At 43.2% G+C, this 25,688-nt stretch overlaps 1 protein-coding gene across 4 annotated transcripts in view; it reads left to right on the top strand.

Annotated features, from left to right (window-relative positions):
- Positions 1 to 25,688, top strand: part of dapk3 (death-associated protein kinase 3) — a 51,666-nt gene that overhangs the window by 19,389 nt on the left and 6,589 nt on the right. For all 4 annotated transcript variants that reach the window (XM_078198187.1, XM_078198189.1, XM_078198188.1 and 1 more), the window contains exons 2-8: positions 332 to 480; positions 7,492 to 7,852; positions 13,647 to 13,776; positions 17,820 to 17,868; positions 18,555 to 18,581; positions 21,158 to 21,310; positions 23,628 to 23,673. In XM_078198187.1, coding sequence (XP_078054313.1) covers positions 395 to 480; positions 7,492 to 7,852; positions 13,647 to 13,776; positions 17,820 to 17,868; positions 18,555 to 18,581; positions 21,158 to 21,310; positions 23,628 to 23,673 — 852 coding nt within the window. In that variant the 5' untranslated portion in view covers positions 332 to 394. The remainder of the gene's footprint in view (positions 1 to 331; positions 481 to 7,491; positions 7,853 to 13,646; positions 13,777 to 17,819; positions 17,869 to 18,554; positions 18,582 to 21,157; positions 21,311 to 23,627; positions 23,674 to 25,688) is intronic.

The following is a 25,688-nucleotide window of genomic DNA, read 5'->3' as shown; positions in this document are numbered from 1 at the left end:
CCTGACATGACCATGCAGTGTGGAAGTGACTGGAGGACAAGCAGCAGTACATGGACTGTGTTTGTCCCATTCGCACACTGTTCAGAAACAGGGGCTGTGCTGGGAAAGGCTCCTATTTGTCGTGTCCAGATCACTGCTTTGAATTTCAACAGAAGCAAATGCTTCAAAAGCTATTGGGTTCCTGACCACTTTAAAAATGATAAATCCCTAAAGATCTGGTAAGCGAATGTGCTGTTTTCAATTCCCAGTAAATGTCAGTAGGGCTGTTTTGAAATTTCTCTCTGTTGTTCAATTTCAGTGACGGTGTGTGTTATCTATGTTTGTGTTCCAGACCTGCTGTTGAAGTAGGAGGAATTTTCCCCCAGTTACAGCATCTCCACTCGGGAAGTGGATAATGACATTGGATCTGACCTGCACAATGGCAGTTTTCAAGCAAGATAATGTGGAGAAGTACTATGAGATGGGCGAAGAGCTGGGGAGGTGAGATAACAAGACCTGCAGATTTGTATTGGTTTTGTTGCTATCTTCACAATCTTGACACCTGTGGCTATGATTTCTCCCTGAAATAGAACATAGAGCAGTACAGCACAGTACAGGCCCTTCGGCCCACGATGTTGTGCTGAACCTTTTCCGAAACCAAGATCAAGCTATCCCACTCCCTATCATTCTAGTGTGCTCCATGTGCCTATCCAATAACCGCTTGAAAGTTCCTAAAGTGTCTGACTCCACTATCACAGCAGGCAGTCCATTCCACACCCCAACCACTCTCTGAGTAAAGAACCTACCTCGTACATCCCTCCTATATCTTCCACCACGAACCTTCTAGTTATGCCCCCTAGTAACAGCTACATCCACCCGAGGAAATAGTCTCTGAACGTCCACTCTATCAATCCCCCTCATCATCTTATAAACCTCTATTAAGTCGCCTCTCAACCTCCTCCGCTCTAAAGAGAAAAGCCCTAGCTCCCTCAACTTTTTCTCATAAGACCTACCCTCCAAACCAGGCAGCATCCTGGTAAATCTCCTCTGCACTCTTTCCAGCGCTTCCACATCCTTCTTATAGTGAGGTGACCAGAACTGCGCACACTATTCCAAATGTGGTCTCACCAAGGTCTTGTACAGTTGCAGCATAACCCATGGCTCTTAAACTCCAACCCCCTGTTAATAAAAGCTAACACACCATAGGCCTTCTTCACAGCTCTATCCACTTGAGTGGCAACCTTCAGGGACCTGTGGATATGGACCCCAAGATCTCTCTGTTCCTCCACATTCCTCAGAACCCTACCTTTGACCCTGTAATCCTTTTTACCTGGCACTAAATTTCAAAAAAGTCAGGTGTTGAACAAAGTTGAGAAAAATTGAGTGAAGTTGGAATCATCCATGTCACCTCCTCCTCCCCTGACAGCCTGCCTAATGCGTGTGGGCACAAGATCGCAAAAGTATTTCAGATCTATCCAGCTGAAGCTAAATATAAAAACATTGAAATGATTTCTGAGTTGGATGTTTAAGATTAGCAGAATATCAGTGGGATCGTCTTTCACCCGAGTTTGACTGGTTTTCTGCTCCTGGGTTTGATTTTTTAGGTTTCATTTTTTTATTTGTTAACTCTTGAGTTAAATGTGTGAAAGTGTTCAGGGCACTGCAGCTGAATTGTAACTAGTCATTATTTACACACTGGATTCTTGGTCAGCTGTGGCTCAATGGCAGCATCCTTGCCTCTGATTCATGGAATCCATACAGTGCAGAAGGAGGCCATTTGGCCCATTGGATCTGCATCGACTTTTCGACCGAACCTCCCACCCAGGCCCTATCCCCAAAACCCCACATATTTCCCCCTCTAATCCCCCTAACTTACACATCTTGGGACACTAAGGGACAATTTAGCATGGCCAATCCACCTAACCTCCCCGTCTTTGGACTGTGGGAGGAAACTGGAGCACCCAGAGGAAACCCACGCAGACACAGGGAGAACTTGCAAACTCCACACATACAAAGTTACCCAAAGCTGGTATTGAATCCGGGTCCCTGGTGTTCTGAGACAGCAGTGCTAGCCACCGTACCACCCCTCAGTAGATTCAAGTCTCACTCCAGCCGCGGCACAGTGGTCAGCACTGCTGCCTCACAGCGCCAGAGACCTAGGTTTGATTCCCGGCTTGGATATGTGCGGAATATGCGCGTTCTCCCCATGTCTGCGTGGGTTTCCTCCGGATGCTTTGGTTTCCTCCCACAGTCAGAAAGGCATGCTGGTTAGGTACATTGGCCATGCTAAATTCTCCCTCAGTGTACCTGAACAGATGCCGGAGTGTGGTGGCGAGGGGATTTCACAGTAACTTCATTGCAGTGTTAATGTAAGCCTGCTTGTGACACTAATAAATTTTTTGAGTTTATTTATTAGTCACAGGTAAGGCTTACATTAACGCTGCAATGAAGTTACTGAAATTCCCCCAGTCACCACACTCTGCGCCTGTTCGGGTCAATGCACCTAACCAGCATGTCTTTCAGACTGTGGGAGGAAACCCACGCAGACATGGGAAGAACATGCAAACTCCACACAGGCATTGACCCAAACCGGAAATTGAATCTGGGTCCCTGGTGCTGTGAGGCAGCACCACTAATAAATAAACTTTAAATGTGCCCGAGGCTGGCAAACCAGTCTGGTGCTTAGAGAGTGCTGTATTTCAAATTAGACATTAAACCTCGGCCACATCTATCCGGTGAAGACAAAAGATCAAGTAACACCATTTGAAGAGTAGAGGAGTTCTGTCCAGGTCAATATTTATCCCTCAACCAAAGTCATTAGAACAGATTATTTGGTCATTATCTTGCCTAGGCCATTACAGAGTTCTTGGAAACACAGCTGTCAGTGGAGAATGAAGGAAATTCTGTGATACAATCCAGACTCCTTCCTGTTTGATAACTTTTATAAAACTTGGTCAAGCCCAGTATTGATTGAGAAGCAGATTGCCCAAAATGAAAGCAATGCAAGTAGCAGACTTCCAAGTGGTAATCCCCACCATGTGAGACACGCTGCAGTGGGTCAGTGGAGTTTCGCTGTTGCAGCAGTCATTGCATGCTTGTGTCTACTGGGAGTTTTAAATGTCCCAGTGTGAAGACAGTATGAAAATGTGGTTACTCTGTCTTAGTGTTTGAGTCAGAAGCCTGTAGGTTCAAATCCCACTCCAGAGACTCGAATGCATAATCGCGGCTGATGATCCAGTGTAACAACAGGGCTCGGGAACTTGTCACTGCTTGGCAGTGTGTGGATCTAGAACTTCTATTGGGCATGGAAATTTGGAGTATAGATAGCAATCAAATTATATTCTTAAAATCATTTATGAATTCGCAATATTTTGACAAAGGTTCAGAGCTCTTTAAGAAGGCTATTGCTTCAAGTTTGTACAGGTTCTTTGACTTTTTTTAAAGGTGTTGATGTCATTCTAATTCTGGTGTCAAGCCTTGAAATACAGGCAGAGCCTGATCACCAACATCTGGCTTAGTCATCTTGCGCAAACCAACTGTGTGCGATAATTGAAGGGTTTGAATCATTCTTAGTCAGTGAGTCATTGTTGAACTGTAGACTGAAGAGCAGACCAAGTGCCTTAATAGGGATAAGTATTTCCTGTAGCTCTATTTGTTATGATTAGCTCATCACTTTAGTATTTGCGTTACAGACCAATATCTAAGAACCTTTACATGAGATAGAATTTTTTTCTGGGAGACTGCAACATTTCCAAAACGCAACCCAAAACTTTGATCTTTTCTTCTATGTTCCCCCCTTCCTTTAATTGGAACCCTCATGTCTATGTGAAGTGGCACATTAATATACCAACATAAGGTGGCGTTGCTGGGTGTCTTTTCACAACTTTCAAAATTTGAGAAACAGAAAGTTTGCCACGTTTTAGATCTCTCTGATTTACTTTTTAGCCGCATAGTTTTGTTTGATTTGTGTTTTGAAAGGTGGTTGGGGAGTCTAAATGTTGTAGTCAGTGCGATTTGAAATTTTGATTCCTGCTTGACCTTTTTTTCACAAGACCTTGGGAATCTGTAGTTTGCCACTGAACTGTAAATAAAGGATGCCTGATTTCCTCCTCTGAAGACTGACTGGCTGGTTAAATATTTTTTTCTCCATTTCTAGCTCCTGAGCCTGTTGTCAGTCAGGAAGGTTGGATTGTGCAGCCTGGCATCATTGGTCAGGAAAGTTGGATAGTGCAATACAGTGGAGAATGGAACTGGATGCACTTTCTTTCAATTCTTCTCTTGGACAGTAACCTGAGACCCCATCTGCTAACTTTGCTGGTTAGGTGGTGACCATGTTATCACCAAAAACAGGTCAACTCATCACATTGTTGCTGAATGGTGTGGAAAGCTCTGTCGTTGCATTTAGAGTAATTGCGTGAAGGGCAATGATTATTAAGTGTTAAGATCCTGAATAGGTATTTAGAAACCGTGTAGATGTAAGACGGTTAGAAAGAGAAGTGACGTTAATTGATTAAGTGAATGGGGAAAACTGTGGCAAAAGGATTTCGGTATAGAAACGTGTGTCCAGTTTTAGTCTCTTTATTTGAGGAAGGATGTGTTGGCATTGGAGGCAGTTCAGAGGAGGTTCACCAGATTGAATCCGGAGATGAAAGGGTTGACGTATGAGGAGAGATTGAACAGTTTGGCCTCTACTCCCTGGAGTTTAGAGGATGAGAGGGGATCTGATTGAGGTTTATAAAATTTTAAAAGGGATTGATGAAGTAAATGTAGACCAAATGTTTCCTCTTATGGGCCAATCTAGAACAAGAGGTCACAGGTATAGGTTGAGAGGTGGAGATGAGGAGGAACTACTCGCAGAGGGTGGTGAATTTGTGGAACTCGCTGCCCCACAGTGCGGTGGAGTCTGAATGGTTTCAAGAAGGAGATAGATATGTTTCTAATAAAAAAGGGATATGGGCAACAGATGAGGAGGTGGATTTGAGATCAGCCATGATCTGATTGAATGGCGGAGCAGACTCAAAGGGCTAAATTTGCCTATTTCTCTTCCTCATTCCTATGATCCTATAAAAAGGTGTATGGTCCTCCTTCACCATGGATCTTAAAAGGATAGAACAGAGCACACACTATAAACGGTAAAAAGCTAGAAACAGTGAAGGTCAAAAGAGACTTCGGGTCCAGGTATGCAAATCATTACAATATCATGGATAAGTAATCAAAATAATCAGCAAGGCTGGTGGAATCTAGAAGATTAGATTACAAGGGTTAGTAGTTTTACTACAGCTATATAAACCCCGGTTAGATCACACCCTGGAGTACAAAGAACAAAACAAAATACAGCACGGGAATAGGCCCTTCGTCCCTCCAAGCCTGCACCGAGCATGCTGCCTGATTGAACTAAAGTCCCCTACCCTTCCGGGAACCATATCCCTCTATTCCCATCCTAGTCGTGTATTTGTCAAGACGCCCCTTAAAAGTCACTATCGTATCTGCTTCCATGACCTCCCCCGGCAGTGAGTTCCAGGCACCCACCGTCCTCTGTCATCTTTGTCACTTCCTCGAAAAACTCGATCAAGTCAGTGAGACACAACCTCTCCTTCACAAAACCATGTTGCCTCTCACTAATATGTCCAGTTATTTCCAAGTGGGAGTAAATCCTGTCTCGAAGAATCCTCTCCAATAATTTCCCTACCACTGACGTAAGGCTCACCGGCCTGTAATTACCTGGATTATTCTTGCTACCCTTCTTAAACAAAAGAACAACATTGGCTATTCTCCAATCCTCTGGGACCTCCCCTGTAGCCAGCGAGGATACAAAGATTTATCTTAAGGCCCCAGCAACTTCCTCCCCTGTCTCTCTCGGTATTCTGGGGTATATCCCATCAGGCCTTGGGGACTTGTCTACCTTAATGTTTCTCAAGTATTGTGTTCGGTCTGGGCACCACACGTTGGGAAGGATATATTAGCATTGGAAGGAATGCGGTATGGATTTACTCCTCGGTTTAGATTTCAAGGAGACTACACAAACCATAGTTCTATTTCCTAGAATTTTAGGTGTGATTTTATTGGTTTTCAAGATACTAAAGGGAACAGATGGGGGTGATAGAGAGCAAATATTTCTAATGGATGGACAATCTAGATGTGGGGATGCTGGCGTTGGACTGGGGTGAACACAGTAAGAAGTCTCACAACACCAGGTTAAAGTCCAACAGGTTTATTTGGTAGCACAAGCCACTAGCTTTCGGAGCGCTGCTCCTTCATCAATCTAGGATATGGGACATAGCCTAAAAAATAAAGCCAGGTCTGGCGGAAGTGAAGGTTAGAAACACTTCGATAGACAAAGTGGTAATATTTTTAATAATTTATAAATCTGAGATTGATAGATTTCTGTTAATAATTATTAGGAATGTGAGGCAAAGGTGGGTGTCTGGAGTTAGAGCCTTAATGGTGGAAGGCTTAAATGGTTGACTCATGTTCCTATGTTCTTAGACTCTGTCCTGTCCACAAGGGGTCAAGAGTTTTGTAGAAGTGTGTTTTGGTTGTTTGATCTATAAATGCTATCCCATAAGGTGCTTTTAGTGACATTTGGGTTTGATAATGGTACCAAGCCATGTTGTAGGTGACTAAAGAGACTGATAGTATTGAGAGATGCAGACGAATGAAATAATGCTGAATGGAGTGCAATGTGTAAATTATAAGGTGGCTGTCTATATAAAAAATGTCTGTGATGAATACATGATTGAACCTGGGTGCGTGTATGTATTTTCCTCATGGGAGGATGCCTTTTAGTTTGAAAAGAGAAAAGTTAGGTTAATGCTTCAGGTTGAGGGCATGTGTAGGAGCACAGGAAACAGGAGCATGCCATTCAGTCCCTTCAGCCTTTTCTGTCATTCAGTTAGGTCATGAATGATATCTTTTCTAACTCTGTTTACTTGCCCTGGTTGGTTATTCCTTAATACACCTACCTAGCAAAAGTCTGTCAATCTCAGATTTGAAGTTTTCAACTGACCTAGCTTCAGGAGCACTTTATGGGAGAGTTTATTTATTTATTAGTGTTATAAGTATGCTTACCTTAACACTGCAACGAAAATCCTCTAGTCGCCGCACTCCGATGCCTGTTCGGGTACACTGAGGGAGAATTTAGCACGGCCAATGCATCTAACCAGCACGCCCTTCGGACTGTGGGAGGAAACCCACACAGACATGGGGAGAACGTGCAGACAGTGACCCAAGCTGGGAATCAAACCCAGGTCCCTGGCGCTGTGAGGCGGCAGTGCCAACCACTGTGCCACCTTGCCGCTAATGCTCCAGATTTCCACTACATTTTGCACAATGAAATGCTTGCTGACATTGATCAGAAAAAATAAACCGGTCTGTCTGTTATCGGGTGCTGATGGACCGGCTGTGTGCTTCTGGTAGTATCTGCTGGTCCCTGGAATGCTGATGGCGCTCTGAATTTTTGCCTCTCTCACTCTGTCCAAGCTAATCACCATCCTCCCCTGTTTATTCCCTCAGCGGCCAGTTTGCTATTGTGAAGAAATGTCGTGAGAAAAGCACCAACATTGAATATGCGGCCAAGTTCATCAAGAAGCGACGCCTGTCCTCCAGCCGTCGAGGGGTGAGCCTCGAGGAGATTGAACGGGAGGTGAACATTCTGAGGGAGATCCAGCATCCGAACATCATCACTTTGCACGATATCTTTGAGAACAAGACAGATGTTATTCTCATCCTCGAGCTGGTTTCAGGAGGGGAGCTCTTTGATTTTCTAGCTGAGAAAGAGTCGCTGACTGAGGAGGAGGCGACCGAATTTCTCAAACAGATTTTGGATGGTGTACACTACCTGCATTCGAAGAAAATTGCTCACTTTGACCTCAAGGTATGGTTTGTGTATCTCAGTGGCTTTGAAAGAAGACGTGAGATGTATTATAGAAATAATGTAACCATATCATCAATAGACTTTTAAAACCGAAGATTGCTGACACTACTCACTGCTTCTCGATTTCTCCGTGTCTTTTCAGTTTTGACCATTATCTCCATGGTTTTCCATATTGATATGTTAATGTTGCTACAATAGGTATTTTATTGCTTTGGACAGCTGCATGCTGAGCCTTGGTTGAGGAAAGGGCTCAGCTATACAGTAGGTGGTTGATCGTTCCCTGCAGCTCGCCAGCCGTTTCCTATCACTATCCAACCTTCTGGATGGACTTATTATGATTCAACCACTGCTTTCTAATGATAATTATGCCAATCACCTCATAATAAGTCAAGTTAGACACCTTATGATAAAAGCAAAACAGTACAGATGCTGGAAATCTGAGATAAAGGCAGAAAATATTGGGAATAGTCAGTGGTTCTGACACTCTGTAGAGGGAGAAGCAGCGTTAACATTTTAGTTTATCAAAGGGGTCATTGACCTAAAATATTAACTTTCTCCCTCTGCAGATGCTGCCTGATTTTAGTATTTCTAACAGTTTTTGTTCCTTTTGGGTGCCTTAAAGAGACTGGCCCTGAGGCTCCATCTGGTACTTACAACTGTTGACCTGCAAACTGCATCATTAAAATTGGATTAAATAAGTCTCTTATTCTCCCTCTATCTTCACTCCTCCAGCTCCTTCCTGTTTGGCAATATATGATTTGTTTCCCTCCTCACCCTAAAGAGGACCATGTAACTAAGGAGCCAAAAGGATGATGTCAGTTGGAACAAGTTTTCATATTACCTTTATTATTTCTGAAACTACATAGGTGCAGTGATAACACTCACCTCTGAGCCTGAAGGTTTTGGTTCAAGCTGCCCTCCAGGATTTTATTTATTTATTTCCAATCAAAAAAACCAAATTGGCCCAATTAAAGTCCCTACAAGAGAGACATTACAGATCCAAGCTGACAAGACAGGGCCCATTCTTCCTGTCTTGGGCTCAATCAACAAGATCCAAGCTCCAGGATTTGAGCACATCCCTGAGGCTGGCTTCTGTGCAGTACTGGGAGAGTTCTGCATTGTCGGAGGTGCTACCATTCGGATAAGCCATTAAACTGAGCTCTGCCTACTCCGGTGGGTGTAAAAGAGGAGCCTGGGAGTTCTCCCAGTGTCCTGCCAATTTTATCCCCCAATCAACAGGAGCAAAAGCAGATTTGCTAGTTGTTGTGTACATGGACTGCCATTACTAAAATGGGAAAACTGGCTGAGTTTCTCTATTGTATGCAGGGCAGATGTGCCCCTGGCCCCACCCTGGTTGAGATCAGTTAATTCTGTCCAGAAATCTTTTGACTTTCAACTTTTATGGGCAGTGAGGCGTGGCTACTTGCCATGAGAGGAGCATGTTTACTGATTTTCCTTTTGTGAAGAAGCAGATCCTGGGTAGAACCTGAAGGCTGGCACTCCATGTTGTTGTAAGTGACTGTACTGGCACAGAGTGTATTTGTCGTGTAAGCTGGAGTACTGTGGAGGCTGGGCTGTGGTGCTGTGACTTGCACTTAAAGGATTAAGTGTCTCACAAATAGCTTTGCTATCTTAAGAAAGAATGGGTGTGGTTTTTTTGTGGTTTGTTGTTGTCCCCTTTGTGATTGAATTCTGAGCTGTGAAGGACATCAGTGCCAATAACTAGTTAATATATTGAGGATGGTGTGACTTAGGATGGTTTCACTAACTGTCAGTACAGTATTATTACAGAAAGTTGCGGTATGCATTTCCCTTAATGCATTGACTTTTATTTTTTATAGTGCCATACTGCCTCCACCTTCATCATAGAACCCTACAGTACAGAAAGAGGCCATTCAGCCCATCGAGTCTGCACCGACCACAATCCCACCCAGGCCTACCCCCATATCCCTACATATTTTATCCACTAAGCCCTCTAACCTACGCAGCTCAGGAAACTAAGGGGCAATTTTATCATGGCCAATCAACCTAACCCGCACATCTTTGGAGTGTGGGAGGAAACCGGAGCACCCGGAGGAAACCCACGCAGACACGAGGAGAATGTGCAAACTCCACACAGACAGTGACCCGAGCCGGGAATCGAACCCAGGTCCCTGGAGCTGTGAAGCAGCAGTGCTACCCACTGTGCTACCGTGCCGCCCCTTGTACCTCAGACCTTGCCTTGCAATATACCATATGTGTTTGAAAGGCCTCTGGGATCCCATCAGAAAGGAAAGTTTATTTATTAGTCACAAGTAGGCTTACATTCACACTAATGAAAATCCCCTAGTCGCCGCACTCAAGTCCCTGTTTGGGTACACAGAGGGAGAACTTAGCATGGCCAATTCACTTGACCTGCACATCTTTGGACCGTGGGAGGAAACCGGAGCACCCGGAGAAAACCCACGCAGACACGGGGAGAACGTGCAAACTCCACACAGACAGTGACCCAAGTCAGGAATCAAACCCGGGTTTCTGGCGCTGTGAGGCAGCAGTGCTAACTACTGTGCCACCGTGTCACATATTGCACAATATTCACTCAAACTGGGGCAAGTGATTTGCTACCCAAATATCGTAAGTAGTACATAGATGCCAGAGATTGTAAAAGTGTTGGGATCTCAGCAGATCTGAAGAATAGCAAATGTTGTGATAGAGTCTAGTAAGTGTCGTATAGTAAGATGGAACCACTGAAGCTTACAGCATAGGAAGATTCCTCTTGGCTCAGTTTGTGCCTATTAGCTCTTTGCTAAAACAGCCACAAACTGCTTCCCTAAATTGATCACTTTAAAGGTTTACTCAGCCTCTAAAAGATGCAGCACTGCTTGTCTCAGCCACTCTTTCATACTGGAACACCTCGGCCCACATGGAGAATTCCTTTCTTCACACTCAACCACTTTAAACCAATGACCCTGACTTCCTGGTAAGAGTTTTAACAACAGGTTAAAGTCCAACAGGTTTATTTGGTAGCAAATGCCATTAGCTTTCGGAGCGCTGCTCCTTCGTCAGATGGAGTGGATATCTGCTCATAAGTTTATGAGCAGATATCCACTCCATCTGATGAAGGAGCAGCGCTCTGAAAGCTAATGGCATTTGCTACCAAATAAACCTGTTGGACTTTAACCTGGTGTTGTTAAAACTCTTACTGTGTTTACCCCAATCCAATGCCGGCATCTCCACATCCTGACTTCCTGTCCAGAGGAAATAGTATTTCTCTATTCACTATCAGGTCTTAAACTCTATTACATCTTTGCTAAGTTTTCTGTGCTACAGTAGAAATAGCCCCAACATCCCGATTCTCCTGCTAACTATTGTCTTCCATACCTGATATTGTTCTGGTGAATCTACACCATACACTGCTGTGCTCTTTCCTGCCCTTTCTGTAATCAGGTGCCCAAAATGAAGCACAACCTCATTTGCCTCTTGAAAACTTATTAGAACAGATTTGCTTGTGCAGTTATTTTAGTCGGAGGAATAAGAGAATGAAAGGACTGAGAGAGATCAAAGGAGGTCTGCATTCCCAAATGTTTGAGCTGTGCAGAGGCCTTGCTGCCCTGCTACAGCAACTCACTAAGAGAGTTGAAGTTTTTCTATACTCTGGTTTAAAAATAACCACCTCCTTAATCTAAGCCTTCGATTTATCTATGCAACACACCCTATTCTATTACAGAAGAAAGCAATATGAATTTGTGTGGGTGCTGACTATATTGACCTGTTACTTATTTGCTTTAAGACTTCAAAAATTTAAGATATATGCTTTATAAATTTGGGCTGCATGGTGGCACAGTGGTTAGCACTGCTGCCTCAAAGCACCAGGGACCCAGGTACAATTCTGGCCTTGGGTCACTGTGTGGAGTTTGCACGTTCTCCCCATGTCTGCAAGGGTTTCCTCCGGGTGCTCCGGTTTCCTCTCTCAGTTTAAAGATACGCAGGTTTGGTGGATTGGCCATGCTAAATTGCCCCTTAGTGTCCCAGGATGTGTGGCTTAGGGGGATTAGTGGGGTAAATACGTGGGGTTACGGGGATAGCGGGCCTGGGTAAGCTGCTCTGTCGGAGAGTTGGTGCAGACTCGATGGCCAAATGGCCTCCTCCTGCACTGTAGGGATTCTATCATTCTCTATGTTTCACAAAACACCCTTCCTTATGTTTCAATTTCATTCCAACCAACTACCATCTTGCTTTGACAAAATGGTTCATTTCGCCATTCACAACGACCCGACCAGAATTTCCTGTAACGTATTTCCCATCAATCCAAAAATTGTTTGTGCATTAATTAACAAGACCGACATACATGGATTTCAATTTGGTGGTCACACAAACCAACTCAACAAAGTTGAGGCCTCTGCACAGCTCAAACATTTGGGAATGCAGACCCTCCTCTGATCTCTCTCAGCCCTTTCGTACTGCAACTGTACATCATGCTGCAACTGTACAGAACTCTGGTGCGGCCGCACTTGGAGTATTGCGTACAGTTCTGGTCGCCGCATTATAGGAAAGATGTGGAAGCATTGGAAAGGGTGCAGAGGAGATTTACCAGGATGTTGCCTGGTATGGTGGCAAGATCGTATGAGGAAAGGCTGAGGGACTTGAGGTTGTTTTCGTTAGAGAGAAGAAGGTTAAGAGGTGACTTAATAGAGGCATACAAGATGATCAGAGGATTAGATAGGGTGGATAGTGAGAGCCTTTTTCCCTGGATGGTGATGGCTGGCACGAGGGGACGTAGCTTTAAATTGAGGGGTGAGAGATATAGGACAGATGTCAGAGGTGGGCTCTTTACTCAGAGAGTAGTAAGGGCGTGGAATGCCCTGCCTGCAGCAGTAGTGGACTCGTCAACATTAAGAGCATTCAAATGGTTGTTGGATAAACATATGGATGATATTGGAATAGTGTAGGTTAGATGGGCTTTAGATTGGTTTCACAGGTTGGCGCAACATTGAGGGCCGAAGGGCCTGTACTGCGCTGTAATGTTCTATGTTCTCTTATTCTTCCTCCTAAGATAAATGCAAAAGCAAAACTTTTGTCCAAGTCAAAAGTGAAAAACAAAATTGACAGATAGTCTTAGTGATAATATATTGACAAATATCTGGCCTCTGGCCATTGTTCTGTTCTATCATTCCCATAATTTTGATGCTGGAATAGTGCTGTCAATGCGAGTCCTTGCGCTCCTTTTTGAATCCGCATTCTCCCTTTGTAAATGTGTAAACGTGTGTATGATAAGCAACTGTAATTATCTCAGTGTATAACATGGGGTTTCAGCTTTCTTTTCTATTGACGCATCACAGGTCCTGTATCTCTCCCTCTCCCTCTTTCTCCCTGGCGAGGATCCAACATTTAAGCAAATGTTTACAACCTCCACCTCACCTATAAATAACAGCAATCCATATGTACTGAGGCATTTGAATCTCGCAATTGTCATAAATGTTGCAATCATAATTATTTGCATTGTGTGTGAATTATACGGAAATACATTTTTAAAAAGGTTTCATAATTCAGTGTGTTGTACCATGTGTCCAAACTTAACTAATGGTAATCGAGGTGTGGAAGTGAGCTAACTAATTAAAATTGGTAAGAAGGGTTTCAGATGGATGAAGGGAAATAATGTCATTTGAATTTTGTCATTATATCTGTTGTTACATAAGAATCAGCCTGAGCTGACTTAACATGTTAGTATGCAGGAATCTGCTTTCAGATTTTTACACACTGGATACGCAGTAATTTTTCTCAATGTTTTAATTTTCCTTTTGTTTATCTTTCTTAGCCTGAAAATATTATGCTTCTGGATAAAAATGTCCCCAATCCCCGCATCAAGCTGATTGATTTTGGTATTGCACACAAGATTGAAGATGGGAATGAGTTCAAAAACATCTTTGGAACCCCTGAGTTTGTTGGTCAGTATGTTATTTGGCGTTCTGGGAGATTTTTTAGCTATCCAACAATCTGCTCTAACACAAAAGCTGCACAAATATTTGTGTAATTTGTCAACACCAGCTCTGAAGCGAGGAGTTAGTTGTCTAAGATATCAAACACCATCGAATGGGTTGCCAGCCTGCAGGGCGTGTGGAGGTAACATTGGCAAGGCTGGGGGGGGTTTCAACAGCAGATGAGCTGAGGCAGTAGATTAATCAGGAGCTGTTAGTGTTGGAAATTGGTGATCATAGTCATGGCATGAATATGTGGCTGGAGGTTCATCTCGGGTGAATTAAGACACCAGAGTTGTGAACTGGTTCAAATTCAGAGTTGCCAGGAAGAGGGGATGAGTAGGTAGTGAGGAAATGGAGTTTTTGTTGGGGACTGAATCATAAAATCCTTACAGTGCAGGAGGAAGCCATTCGGCCCATCGAGTCTGCACCAACTCTCTGGGCCCTTTCCCTCACCCTATTCCCATAAACCCACACATTTACCACGGCAAATCCATCTAACAGCCACATCTTGGGACACTAAGGGGCAATTTAACATGGCCAATCCATCTAACCTGCACATCTTTGGACAGTGGGGGGAAGCTGGAGCACCCAGAGGAAACCCATGCAGACACGAGTGGTGAGGTGAAGCTGGTGATGTCAGTGTATATACAATCATAGAATGGTTACAGGAGAGAAGGAAGCCATTGGCCTCTTGTGTCTGTGCTGTTGTCTACGAGAGCAATCCACCAATGCGCTCCCCCGACTGTTTCTCTGTGGCTCTGCAAATTTTTCCTCTTCAAATAATGATCCAACTTTATTTTGAAGACCGCGATGGAATCTGCTTCCACAACACACTCGGACAGTGCATTCCAGATCGTAATGAATCGCTGCATAAAAACGTTTTCCCTCTGACCACCATTGCTTCTTTTCCAATCACTGAAATCTGTGTACTCTGTTTTTGATCCTTACCATTGGAACGTTTTCTCCTAATCTACTCTATCTAGACCCCCATGATTTTGAATACTGCTACCAAATTTCGTCTCGACCTTCTCCACCAAGGAAAACAGCACCAACTTCTCCAATCTATCCTTGCAACTGAAGTTCCTCATCCCTGGAATCATTCTCGTGAATGTTATCTACATCCTTGTTAATGCCTTCACATCTTTCCTAAAATGTGATGCCCAGAACTGGACAAATACAGCAGTTGAGGCTGAACCAGTGTATTAAATAGGTTTATCATAACTTCATTGCTTTTGTATTCTGTAGCCCTATTTATAAAACTCAGGATTATTATTAACTGCGCTCTCGATCTGCCCTGCCACCTTCAGTGATTCGCGTACGTATATATCCAGGACCCATATTCCTGCAGCTCCTTTAGAGTTGTGCCCTTTATTTTATATTGCCTCTCCGCATTCTGCTTACCAAATGAATCACTTCACGCTACCCTGAATTAAATTTATTCTGTCACTTGTCTGCCCATTCCACTATTCTTTTGAAGTTTAATATTGTCTTCCTCACAGTTTACAATACTTCCGAGTGTTGTGTCACTTGCAAGTGAACCCTGCTCACCCAAGTCAATATCATGAACATATATATCAAGAATAGCAGAGGCCCTCTAACACTGATCCCTTTGATTCCAAGAGTTCTAACTTTTGTTCACTAGTCTGACGTGTGGTAATTTATCAAATTTTAGAAGCCCATGTATGTGACATCAACAGCATCATGTTGATCTACCCTCCATGTCAGCTCATCAAAACTCTACTAGGCTAGTTCAACAGGATTTGCCTTTAACAAGTTAAAACTGGCTTTTCGTAATTCATCCACGTGCAAGTGACTTTTCACTTTGTTTCTAAATTCTTCCCTACCACAGGGTTAATCAAACTGCCTGTTGTTGTTGGACTTATCCTTACATCCTTGTTCAAAAGAAAGGTAACATATTTGCAATTCTTCAGTCCCCTGGCAGAATCTCTTCCTGAGATAGTTGTGGAGGTTGGATCATTGAATGTGTTCCTGGCTGAGTCAGATTTCTGATAGACAAAGGAGTCAAATGTTTAGGGGCAAACCGGAAAGTGGAGTTGAGACAGCCAGATTGACCATGACCTTACTGAATAGCAGAGCATGCTCGAAGGACCGAGTAACCTACTCCTGCTCCTAAATGTATTGGAAATCCTAAGGAGGATTGGAAAATGATGTTCAGTGTCTTTGCAATTTCCACCCTTACTTCCTTCAGTATCCTTAGGTGCATCTCATTCAGTCCTGGTGACTTATCAACTTTAAGTAAAACCAATCTGTTTAATACCTCTATCAATTTTTAACCTACTAATTGCCTCAACTACCTCCTCTTTCACTATGACTTGAAGAGTATCTTCTTCCTTGGTAAAGGATTGTGTAAAGTACTCATTCAGTACTCTGCTTCTGCCTCCACGCGTAAATCCTCTTTTAGGTCCATAATCAGCCTTACTCTTCCTTTTACCAACCTTTTACTATTTATATGTCTATTTAATTACATCTGGAATCTAACACTGTTTTTGATTGTTGCCAATGGGCAGCATGTTCCTTCTCGACTCAATATGCTGTCTCTCCTGGGTTCGCTATCCTTCAAAATCCCTCATTCCGTTTATATGTTCCTCTACCCATATTCATAATGATAAGAACATTGCACTCCTTTATTTTGATCAGCCTGCAGCTGAAAAGGAAGAATGCCCAGGGTTACAGGAAGAGGGCAGAGGAATGGAACAAAGTGAATTGCTCATTCAGCAAGCCAGTGAAGAAACACCAGGATAAATAGCCTCTTTCAATTCTGTGATCATGTTAGGAGCAGGAGTAGGCCACTCAGCCCCTCGAGCCTGCTCCGTTATTAAGATTATGATTGATTTGATTGTAACCTCAACTCTATATTCCCACCGACCTCAATAATCTTTCACCCTCTTGCTTATCAAGAATTTATCTAGCCCTACCTTAAAAGTATTCAAGTACTCTTCTTCCACTGCCTTGAGTGCCAAAGATTAATGACCCTCTGAGACGAGAAATTCTCCTCATTTCTGTCTTATATGAGCACTCCATCATTTTTAAACAGTGACCCCTAGTTCTAAATTATTCAACAAGAGGAATCTTCCTCTCCACATCCACCTTGTCAAGACCCCTTGGAATCTTAATGTAGTCTTCCTGCCTTTACTTACTGGTCAGAGTTACGATTTTGCTGAAATTGCATAAAGCTCTGGTTTGGCCTCAGCTAGAGTATTGCTTCCAGTTCTGGTCACAACAATTTTGGAAGGATGTCAAGGTACTTATTGGTGGAGGGGGGGTGGGGGTGCAGAGGAGATGCACCAGAATTGTTCCAGGGATGGAGGATTTTAGTTACAAGATTAGGTTGAAAAAGCTGATGTGGGAGCAAAAGAGATTGAGTGGAGATGTGACAGAAGTGTACAAGATTATTACCAGTTTGGATAAGATAGAGATAACAAAACTGTTCCAGTTAACTTATGGTGCAAGACTGGAGGACACAAATTTAATGTCTTGAACAAGAGATACAAGAGGGAATATGAGGAAGAGTTTTTCCTACGAGTGGTAATGACCTGGAACTCTGATCCGACAAAGGGAATGGAAGCGGAAATCATCAATGATTTCAAAAGGAAATTTGATGGGTATTTGAAGGACGTAAACTTGCGGAGCTACGGGCATCGAATGGGGTTAACTGGATTGCTCCGCAGAGAGCCAGCATGACTCTGAGGCCCTCAGGGATGGAAGCAGCCATTAAATTGACTAAAATATCTGGGGCATTTCACAATTTCAGTGATCGAACTGTTCTTGCTTGGTAGTTGGTAGGGAGCGGTGAGAAATATAAAATGCTAGATTAATCTCAATCACTCTTCATGATATTGGTTTTTAAAAATGAAATGTTCACACTAAAGTTGTCAACTGTTATTTGTTCTTCCCTCTCTTTCTGCTGTCCCTGCCTTTGTAGCATTAGGATCGCATTGCTGTCCTTGCCTTAATATTGCACATTGAACACTTTTTTTTTCTTCCTTTAGCTCCTGAGATAGTAAATTATGAGCCTTTGGCTTTGGAAGCAGACATGTGGTATGTTTACCCTCATTCCCTTGATGAAATGTACCATTGCTTTTTTAAAATTAGATATATCCTTTTCATTTCCTTCCCCTGCCCTTATCTTCAGCTTCCCTCTGCCTGAAGACACCAACCTAGTCTGCAGTACCACTCGTACATTCTGACTGCCTTTTTGTACCTCTTGCAACTAACCATTGAACGTAGGCTATCCAACTGTGAGCGGCACAACACTTAAAGCTGGCTATGTTCTTGACTTTGTAACCTGTTTGTGGATGACATTGTTAGCTGATGGCAAGAACAACTACTGAATATGTTCTGTATTGCACTGCAGTAATTGTTTTTGTGATTTAAAATGGATGTAAGTATGTCAGAGATGGGCTGAACTTCGCTGAGATCGCATTTTTAGTGCATGGCTTCTTTTAGGACTTTCCATAATGTAGATATTGCTTCTCTTGATTGCTAGAACCCAGTAAACTGATCTACCCAATGTTTTCATTTCACTGCTAGCCTTGGAAAGAGGAGTGTGTGATCACAAAGTTATCTTGGTGCCATTTGTAGGACCTTAGCTTTCATTTGAGTTCATTTTGTTATTGATTTTACTTTGAGCTTCACGCAAGCCTACTGTTGATTATATCAGTGTATTGAGAATTACGGTTTGCAAAGTGTTCCGGAACTCAGCAATATCTTTGTTTCAATTACAGGAGCATTGGTGTGATCACCTATATTCTGTAAGTATGTCAGTGATATAGTTCTTAATGTCTGAATTCCTGAAGAATATTGTATGACTCAGCCTATAATTCTGGTCCATAAGTGATCTAGATGGTCTAGTCGAAGCAAGTTCTTTGCAGACAATTGAAATAGTTAGGTAGTCTTTTCTGATTGTGAAGTATTTTCGGAACCACAGATTGTGACTGAGATGACACGTATCTTGCAATAAGGTGAAAGCTTTTTGATTTTGTACAGATTTGTTTCCTCCCCTGACATTCACTCCATAGGGCGCCAGCAGCCCTCTTTATCCCAGTTACCATTCTTTTAAATATATAAATTTAAGTTTTTTTTTTCTTATTGCCTCTCAGCCTCCCTCCTTCCTTTCTGGCCCACTTTCCCCCAACCCCTGCCTTCTCACCACCTCACCCACCACCACCTCGCACACCACCACCTCCTTCTCGCTCCCATTAACTATTTGACTCTGAGGGAAACAACCAAACTTAACCCTGTCTACACCCAGCCTCACAAGCAAATGCTTTTCAGCAGGAGGTCAGGAGCAGTGACCTGGTTAGTTAAATTTTTTCTACCATTCCTGCCCTGGGGTTGCTGAATTCGATTGCAGTGACTAAATATTAGCCTTGTCTGAAACCAGCCGATTTAACACAAGTATAACATCAAATCTGGAAGGGATTTTAATCTCTGTGTTACGGACTACCATGGGATGCCTTGTTCCATTGGACCACCAGGAGTTCACAGTAATTGAACAAGTGTTGGGTCCAATTTAGCCTCTATTCCTGGGGTGCAGTGTTGCCCCAAATACTCTTCAGATATGTTTCCTCTGCGTCCCTGAGCCTGGGTTGAAAGCAGCTTTTTCAGAAGAGGGAGGAATATTTAAAGTAAATGCTAATGATATAGTGGTAATGTCAAAATAGTTCCTTCACGGGTATTATCCCTCTCCCTTTCAAACAGCCTTGATTTCTTCCTCACCAAAATCATGTCCTCATTCTTTCTGTCCTTGCAAACTACTGCTCCATCTCCAAACTTGGGATGACACGGTGGCGCAGTGGTTAGCACTACTGTCTCACAGCGTAAGGGACCCGGGTTCGATTCCCGGCTTGGATCACCGTGCAAAGTCTGCATGTTCTCCCCGTGTCTGCGTGGGTTTCCTCCGGGTGTTCCGGTTTCTTCCCACACTCTGAAAGACGTGCTGGTTAGGTGCATTGGCCATGCTAAATTCTCCCTCAGTGTACCCGAACAGGCGCCAGAGTGTGGCGACTAGGGGATTTTCACAGTAACTTCATTGCAGTGTTAATGTAAGCCTACTTGTGATACTGATTTTTAAAAAAACATTAAATGACCTCCTTGAGGACAATTAGGGATGGGCTAGCCAGTGACATCCAAATGTCCTGAAAGATCTGCTGGTTTTCCTTCCAGTGAAAAGAGCACTTCCCTGCTTGTATCAAAATTCCTCAATAATTTGCTTCTTTTAAATCCTCCTCAATCTTTCCTGCAATAAGAACAATCTCAGCTTGTCTAGCATCTATATATAGCTGAATCTTAAATAATTTCCACATAGTTTTCAACACACAATTATATTGAGGTAAGTATGAAAAATTTGTAGGTTAGCATTCAGTGTGTAACAGAATAATACAAGGGTTAACTCCGTAAGACAATATTTTGAAATATCGAGGCACATCCTAATAATAAAGCATGTGTTAGATAATGTTGGATGGAAAAGAACATATGCTGACATACAAGAAGGATTTTGCTGCAAACACTGAAGAGAAACAAAATTATTTTGTGTAAACTAATTTGGGCGACACAGTGGCTCGCACTGCTGTCTCACAGCGCCAGGGACCCGAGTTCACTTCCGGCCTGTCTGTGTGGAGTTTGCACATTCTCCCTGTGTCTGCGTGGGTTTCCTCCGGATGCTCTGGTTTCCTCCCACAGTCCAAAGATGTGCGGATTAGGTGGACTGGCCATGCTAAATTAGCCCTAGTGTCAGGGGCGGTAGCAGGATAAATATGTGGGTTTGCGGAAATAGGGTCTGGATGGGATTGTGGTCGGTGCAGACTCGATGGGCTGAATGGCCTCCTTCTGCACTGTAGGGATTCTATTTATGGGCTCCAGTATACAGAACACAACTGAAGGTCTGATTTTAAACCTCAGCTACGATGATTGCAGATGATGGAATGAAAATGTTGAGTTATATAGCTTGTGATGACTAATTAGCTAGTACATTATTCTTGCCTGTGTAGAATGCAATAGTTAGTGATGGATCTCCTTGTCTTCTTCAGCCTTTGAAATCTGAGGTGAGCTAAGTGTTAAATGTTAATATTGTCTACTGTACTCCGATTTTGCTGTTTAAACTGTGTCTTATGTATGATTCCATCATTGCTAAATTTTGGATAGAAATCTATTACTTGTTTGCTATGCTTGTAAGAAATCATTTAATATGTAAAAATCTTCCTTGCGTGAGATGAATTAATTATGATCCAAAGTTGCACCTCCACTTTGGACTGAAGAACCAGCCAGCTGAATGATGCATGTTGCAGGTGAATACTTAGTGACCGAAATGTCTTCTTCCCATCACCAGCTTGAGCGGTGCTTCTCCATTCCTTGGTGAAACTAAACAAGAAACCTTAACAAATATTTCTGCTGTGAACTACGACTTTGATGAGGAATATTTCAGTAACACCAGTGAGCTGGCGAAGGACTTCATCCGCAGGCTTCTAGTGAAAGACCCAAAGTAAGAATTATTTTCTTCAAATTCATGATAGTCGTAAGTGTCAAATGTACCTGTAGTGAGGTAGAATGAACAGTTGTCTAACATTACAATTTTACTCTTAAGTTTTAAGGATGAAAATAATTTTATTCAGAATTGGCAGAATAGGGCCTATAAAAGGTGAAGGCGGGAAAGTCTGTATGGAACCAGTAGAAATGGCAGAGGTGCTCAATGAGTATTTTGCCTCGGTTTTCACAGAGGAGAAAGACCTGGGTGGATGTACTGCGGGCATGCGGTGGACTGAAAGGATTGAGTATGTGGACTTTAAGAGGTTGTGCTGGAATCTTTGAATGGCATCAAGATAGATAAGTCGCCGGGTCTGGATGGGATGTACCCCAGGTTACTGTGGGAGGCGAGGGAAGAGATTGCAGAGCCTCTGGCGATGATCTTTGCGTCGTCGATGGAGACGGGAGAGGTGCCGGAGGGCCGGAGGATTGGAGGATTGCGGATGTGGTTCCTATTTTCAAAAAGGGGAATAGGGATAGCCCAGGTAATTACCGACCGGTGAGTCTAACCTCAGTGGTTGGTAAACTGATGGAGAAGATCCTGAGGGACAGGATATATGAGCATTTAGAGAGGTTTAGTATGCTCAAGAATACTCAGCATGGCTTTGTCAAGGGCAGATCGTGCCTTACGAGCCTGGTGGAGTTCTTCGAAAATGTGACTAAACACATTGACGAAGGGAAGGCGGTAGATGTGGTTTATATGGATTTTAGCAAGGCGTTCGATAAGGTCCCCCATGCAAGGCTTCTAGAAAAAGTGAGTGGGCATGGGATCCAAGGGGCTGTTGCCCGGTGGATCCAGAACTGGCTTGCCCAAAGGAGGCAGAGAGTGGGTATAGATGGGTCTTTTTCTAATTGGAGGTCGGTCACCAGTGGTGTGCCCCAGGGATCTGTTCTGGGACGCTTGCTGTTTGTCATTTTCATAAATGACCTGGATGAGGAAGCAGAGGGATGGGTTGGTAAGTTTGCTGACGACACGAAGGTTGGTGGGGTTGTGGATAGTCTGGAAGGATGTCAGAAGTTACAGAGGGACATAGATAGGATGCAAGACTGGGCGGACAAGTGGCAGATGGACTTCAACCCAGATAAATACGTCGTGGTCCATTTTGGTAGGTCAAATGGGATGAAGGAGTACAATATTAAGGGAAAGACTCTTAGTACTGTAGAGGATCAGAAGGACCTTGGGGTCCGGGTCCATAGGACTCTGAAATCGGCCCCGCAGGTGGAGGAGGTGGTTAAAAAGGCGTATGGTGTGCTGGCCTTTATCAATCGAGGGATTGAGTTTAGGAGTCCGGGGATGATGATGCAGCTATATAAGACCCTCGTCAGACCCCACTTGGAGTACTGTGCTCAGTTCTGATCGCCTCATTACAGGAAGGATGTGGAAAAGATTGAGAGGGTGCAGAGGAGATTTACAAGGATGTTGCCTGGATTGAGTGGCATGCCTTATGAGGATAGGCTGAGGGAGCTCGGTCTTTTCTCCTTGGAGAGACGTAGGATGAGAGGAGACCTAATAGAGGTGTATAAGATGTTGAGAGGCATAGATCAGGTGGACTCTCAGAGGCTTTTTCCCAGGGTGGAAATGTCTGCTACGAGAGGACACAGGTTTAGGGTGCTGGGGGGTAGGTACAGGGGAGATGTTAGGGGTAAGTTTTTCACACACAGGGTGGTGGGCGAGTGGAATCGGCTGCCGTCAGTGGTGGTGGAGGCGAACTCAATAGGGTCTTTTAAGAGACTCCTGGATGAGTACATGGAGCGTAATAGGTTGGAGGGTTATAGGTAGGTCTAGAAGGTAGGGATGTGTTTGGCACAACTTGTGGGCCGAAGGGCCTGTTTGTGCCGTAGTTTTTCTATGTTTCTATGTCTTCCACATTGTCACCTCCCCAACTTCCAAACTTGCCCCCTTGCAACTCTGGACAGGCCAGGTACCCATACAATTGAACACTTAGTTTAGTTTGGATCCAGAGATGCTGGTTTCTTAAATTCATCTCCAAGCTTAGTTCTAAGCTGCACCAATAGTTGGAATTCAGGCAAAACTTGACAGCCCTCCCACTTAGACTGAATCAGGCATTGTCTTGACTAGTAATGGGGGAGTTGACATTGGTGGTACACATGGAAATGTTGGTATTGCATAAAGCTGACCCCTACACCTGACTGGCAGAGAAACCCTGATTGGGAAACATGCTGTGAATGAAGGAAAATGGGGGAGGAAAAAATAAATGTGGAGGCTTGACCATCCAGCAATCCTTTGCAATTTCATATATATTGCTTCCTTTTAGGAAAAGAATGACAATTGGTGACAGTCTGGAACATCCATGGATTAAGGTAATCTTATTTCATGCTGCCATCCTCCATTCATCTAATAATTAATTTCCTTTTAACATAGATGCGCCAACATTGTCTGTAGTGCGGAAGTTCAGATTCCCACATTTTGCTGTTTGTAAACCAGCCACCTATTAGGTGCTTGTCATAGATCATGGAGTCATAGATGGTTACAGTCCCTCTCCTCTCCCTATCCCCATAGCCCAGCAAATTTCTTATTTGTCCAAATAATTGTCGAATTCCCTTTTAAAGGGCTTTGATTGACTCTGCGTCCAACACACTCTCAGGCAGTGCATTCCAGACCCTACACACTGTTTAAAATATAAAAGCTTTTCCTCATGTTGCTGTTGCTTCTTTTGATAATCATCTTAATTCAGTGTCCTCTAGTTCTTGATCCTTCAAACATGGAGAACAGTTTCACCCTGTTTAAAAGCAAATTATTGCGGATGCTGGAATCTGAAACCAAAAGAGAAAATGCTGGAAAATCTCAGCAGGTCTGGCAGCGTCTGTAAGGAGAGAAAAGAGCTGACGTTTTGTCCAGATGACCCTTTGTCAAAGCTCACCCTGTTTACTCTGTACAGATCCCTCCTGCTTTTGAATCTCCTCTTAATCTTCTCCAAGGAGAGCAACTCCAGCTTCTCCAACCATATCCACATACTGAAGCATGTCATCCTTGGAACCATTGTAGTGAATCTTTTCTGTGCCCTTCCTAATGCCTTCACACCCTTCCTAAAGTGTGGTTCCCAGAACTGCAGTTGAGGCCAAAACAATGTTTCATACAAGTTTATCATAAATCCATTGTTTTGTACTTTATACCCCAATATATAAAGCCCAGGGTCCTGTGTGCTTTATTAACTAGTTTCTCAACCTGCCCTGCCATTCTTTACAATATGCCCAAGATCCCTTTGCTCCCACACCAACTCTAAAATATTACCTTTATATTTTCTCTCCTTGTTATTCCTTACAAAATGGAATCATGTCATATTTCTCTGAATGAGATTTCAGCTGCCATTTGTCCACCCATTCCGCCTATCTGTCTATGTCCTCTTGAAATGTGTCACTATCCTCCTCACAGTTGATTATTTTTGTGTCATCTGCCGATTTTGAAATTGTGCCCTGTCTCCTTCAGTCTCATCATTTATTTATATATATATATATATATATCAAGAATAGCAGGGGTCCTAACACCAACCCCTGTGAAACCCCATCACATGCCTCACTCCATTGCAAAACAAATGTTCAATATCACTCTGTTTCCTGTCACTCGACCAATTTTGTATCCGTGCTGCTACTGTCCCCAATATTCCATGTGCTCTAACTTTGCTGACAAGGCTGTTATGTTCACTGTATTAAATGCCTTTGAAAGTCCACATACACTACATCAACCACGTTACCCTCATCTCCCTCTCAGTTACTTATCAAAAACACAGTTAAGTTCAGCAAGATTTACCCTTCACAAATCAATGCTGATTGTCCTTAATTTATCCACATTTGTCCAAGTGACTGTTAATTTTGTCTCTAATTATTTCTAAAATCTTTCCCATCACTGAGGTCACACTGATTGGCCTGGAGTTGATGAGCTTATCCTTGCACCCTTTTTTTTGAACATGGGTGTCACATTTGTAATTCTCAATTCTTCTGGCCCCATCCCGTTTCTAAGAAGGATTTGCAAAATTATGGCCAGCGCTTTTGTCATCCAAGGAACCCTGAATTTGTTTGTTATGCCATTTTACCTTGGGGCAATCCACCTTGACTGCACCAGAATTATCTCCTGTGGCAGCCCATTGTTGTATTGCAATTTTGCCTTCCAACCGTTGATTCCAATTTTCCCAGGCCAGATCTGTTCTTACCCCAATTAAGTTGGCTCTCTCCTGATTAACTATTTCTATCCTGAATTGCTCTAGTAACTTCATTGCAGTGTTAATGTAAGCTTACTTGTGACACTAATAAATAAACTTCTAAACTTCTTTTCCATAACTGACAACCTTATGATTCTGTGATCACTGCCCCTTGGATGT

The sequence above is a fragment of the Mustelus asterias genome, chromosome 26 (assembly GCF_964213995.1).
Source record: "Mustelus asterias chromosome 26, sMusAst1.hap1.1, whole genome shotgun sequence".
Taxonomy (NCBI): Eukaryota; Metazoa; Chordata; class Chondrichthyes; order Carcharhiniformes; family Triakidae; genus Mustelus; species Mustelus asterias.
The sequence above is the reverse complement of the archived record's forward strand: the minus strand, read 5'-3'. Positions and strand labels throughout refer to the sequence as shown.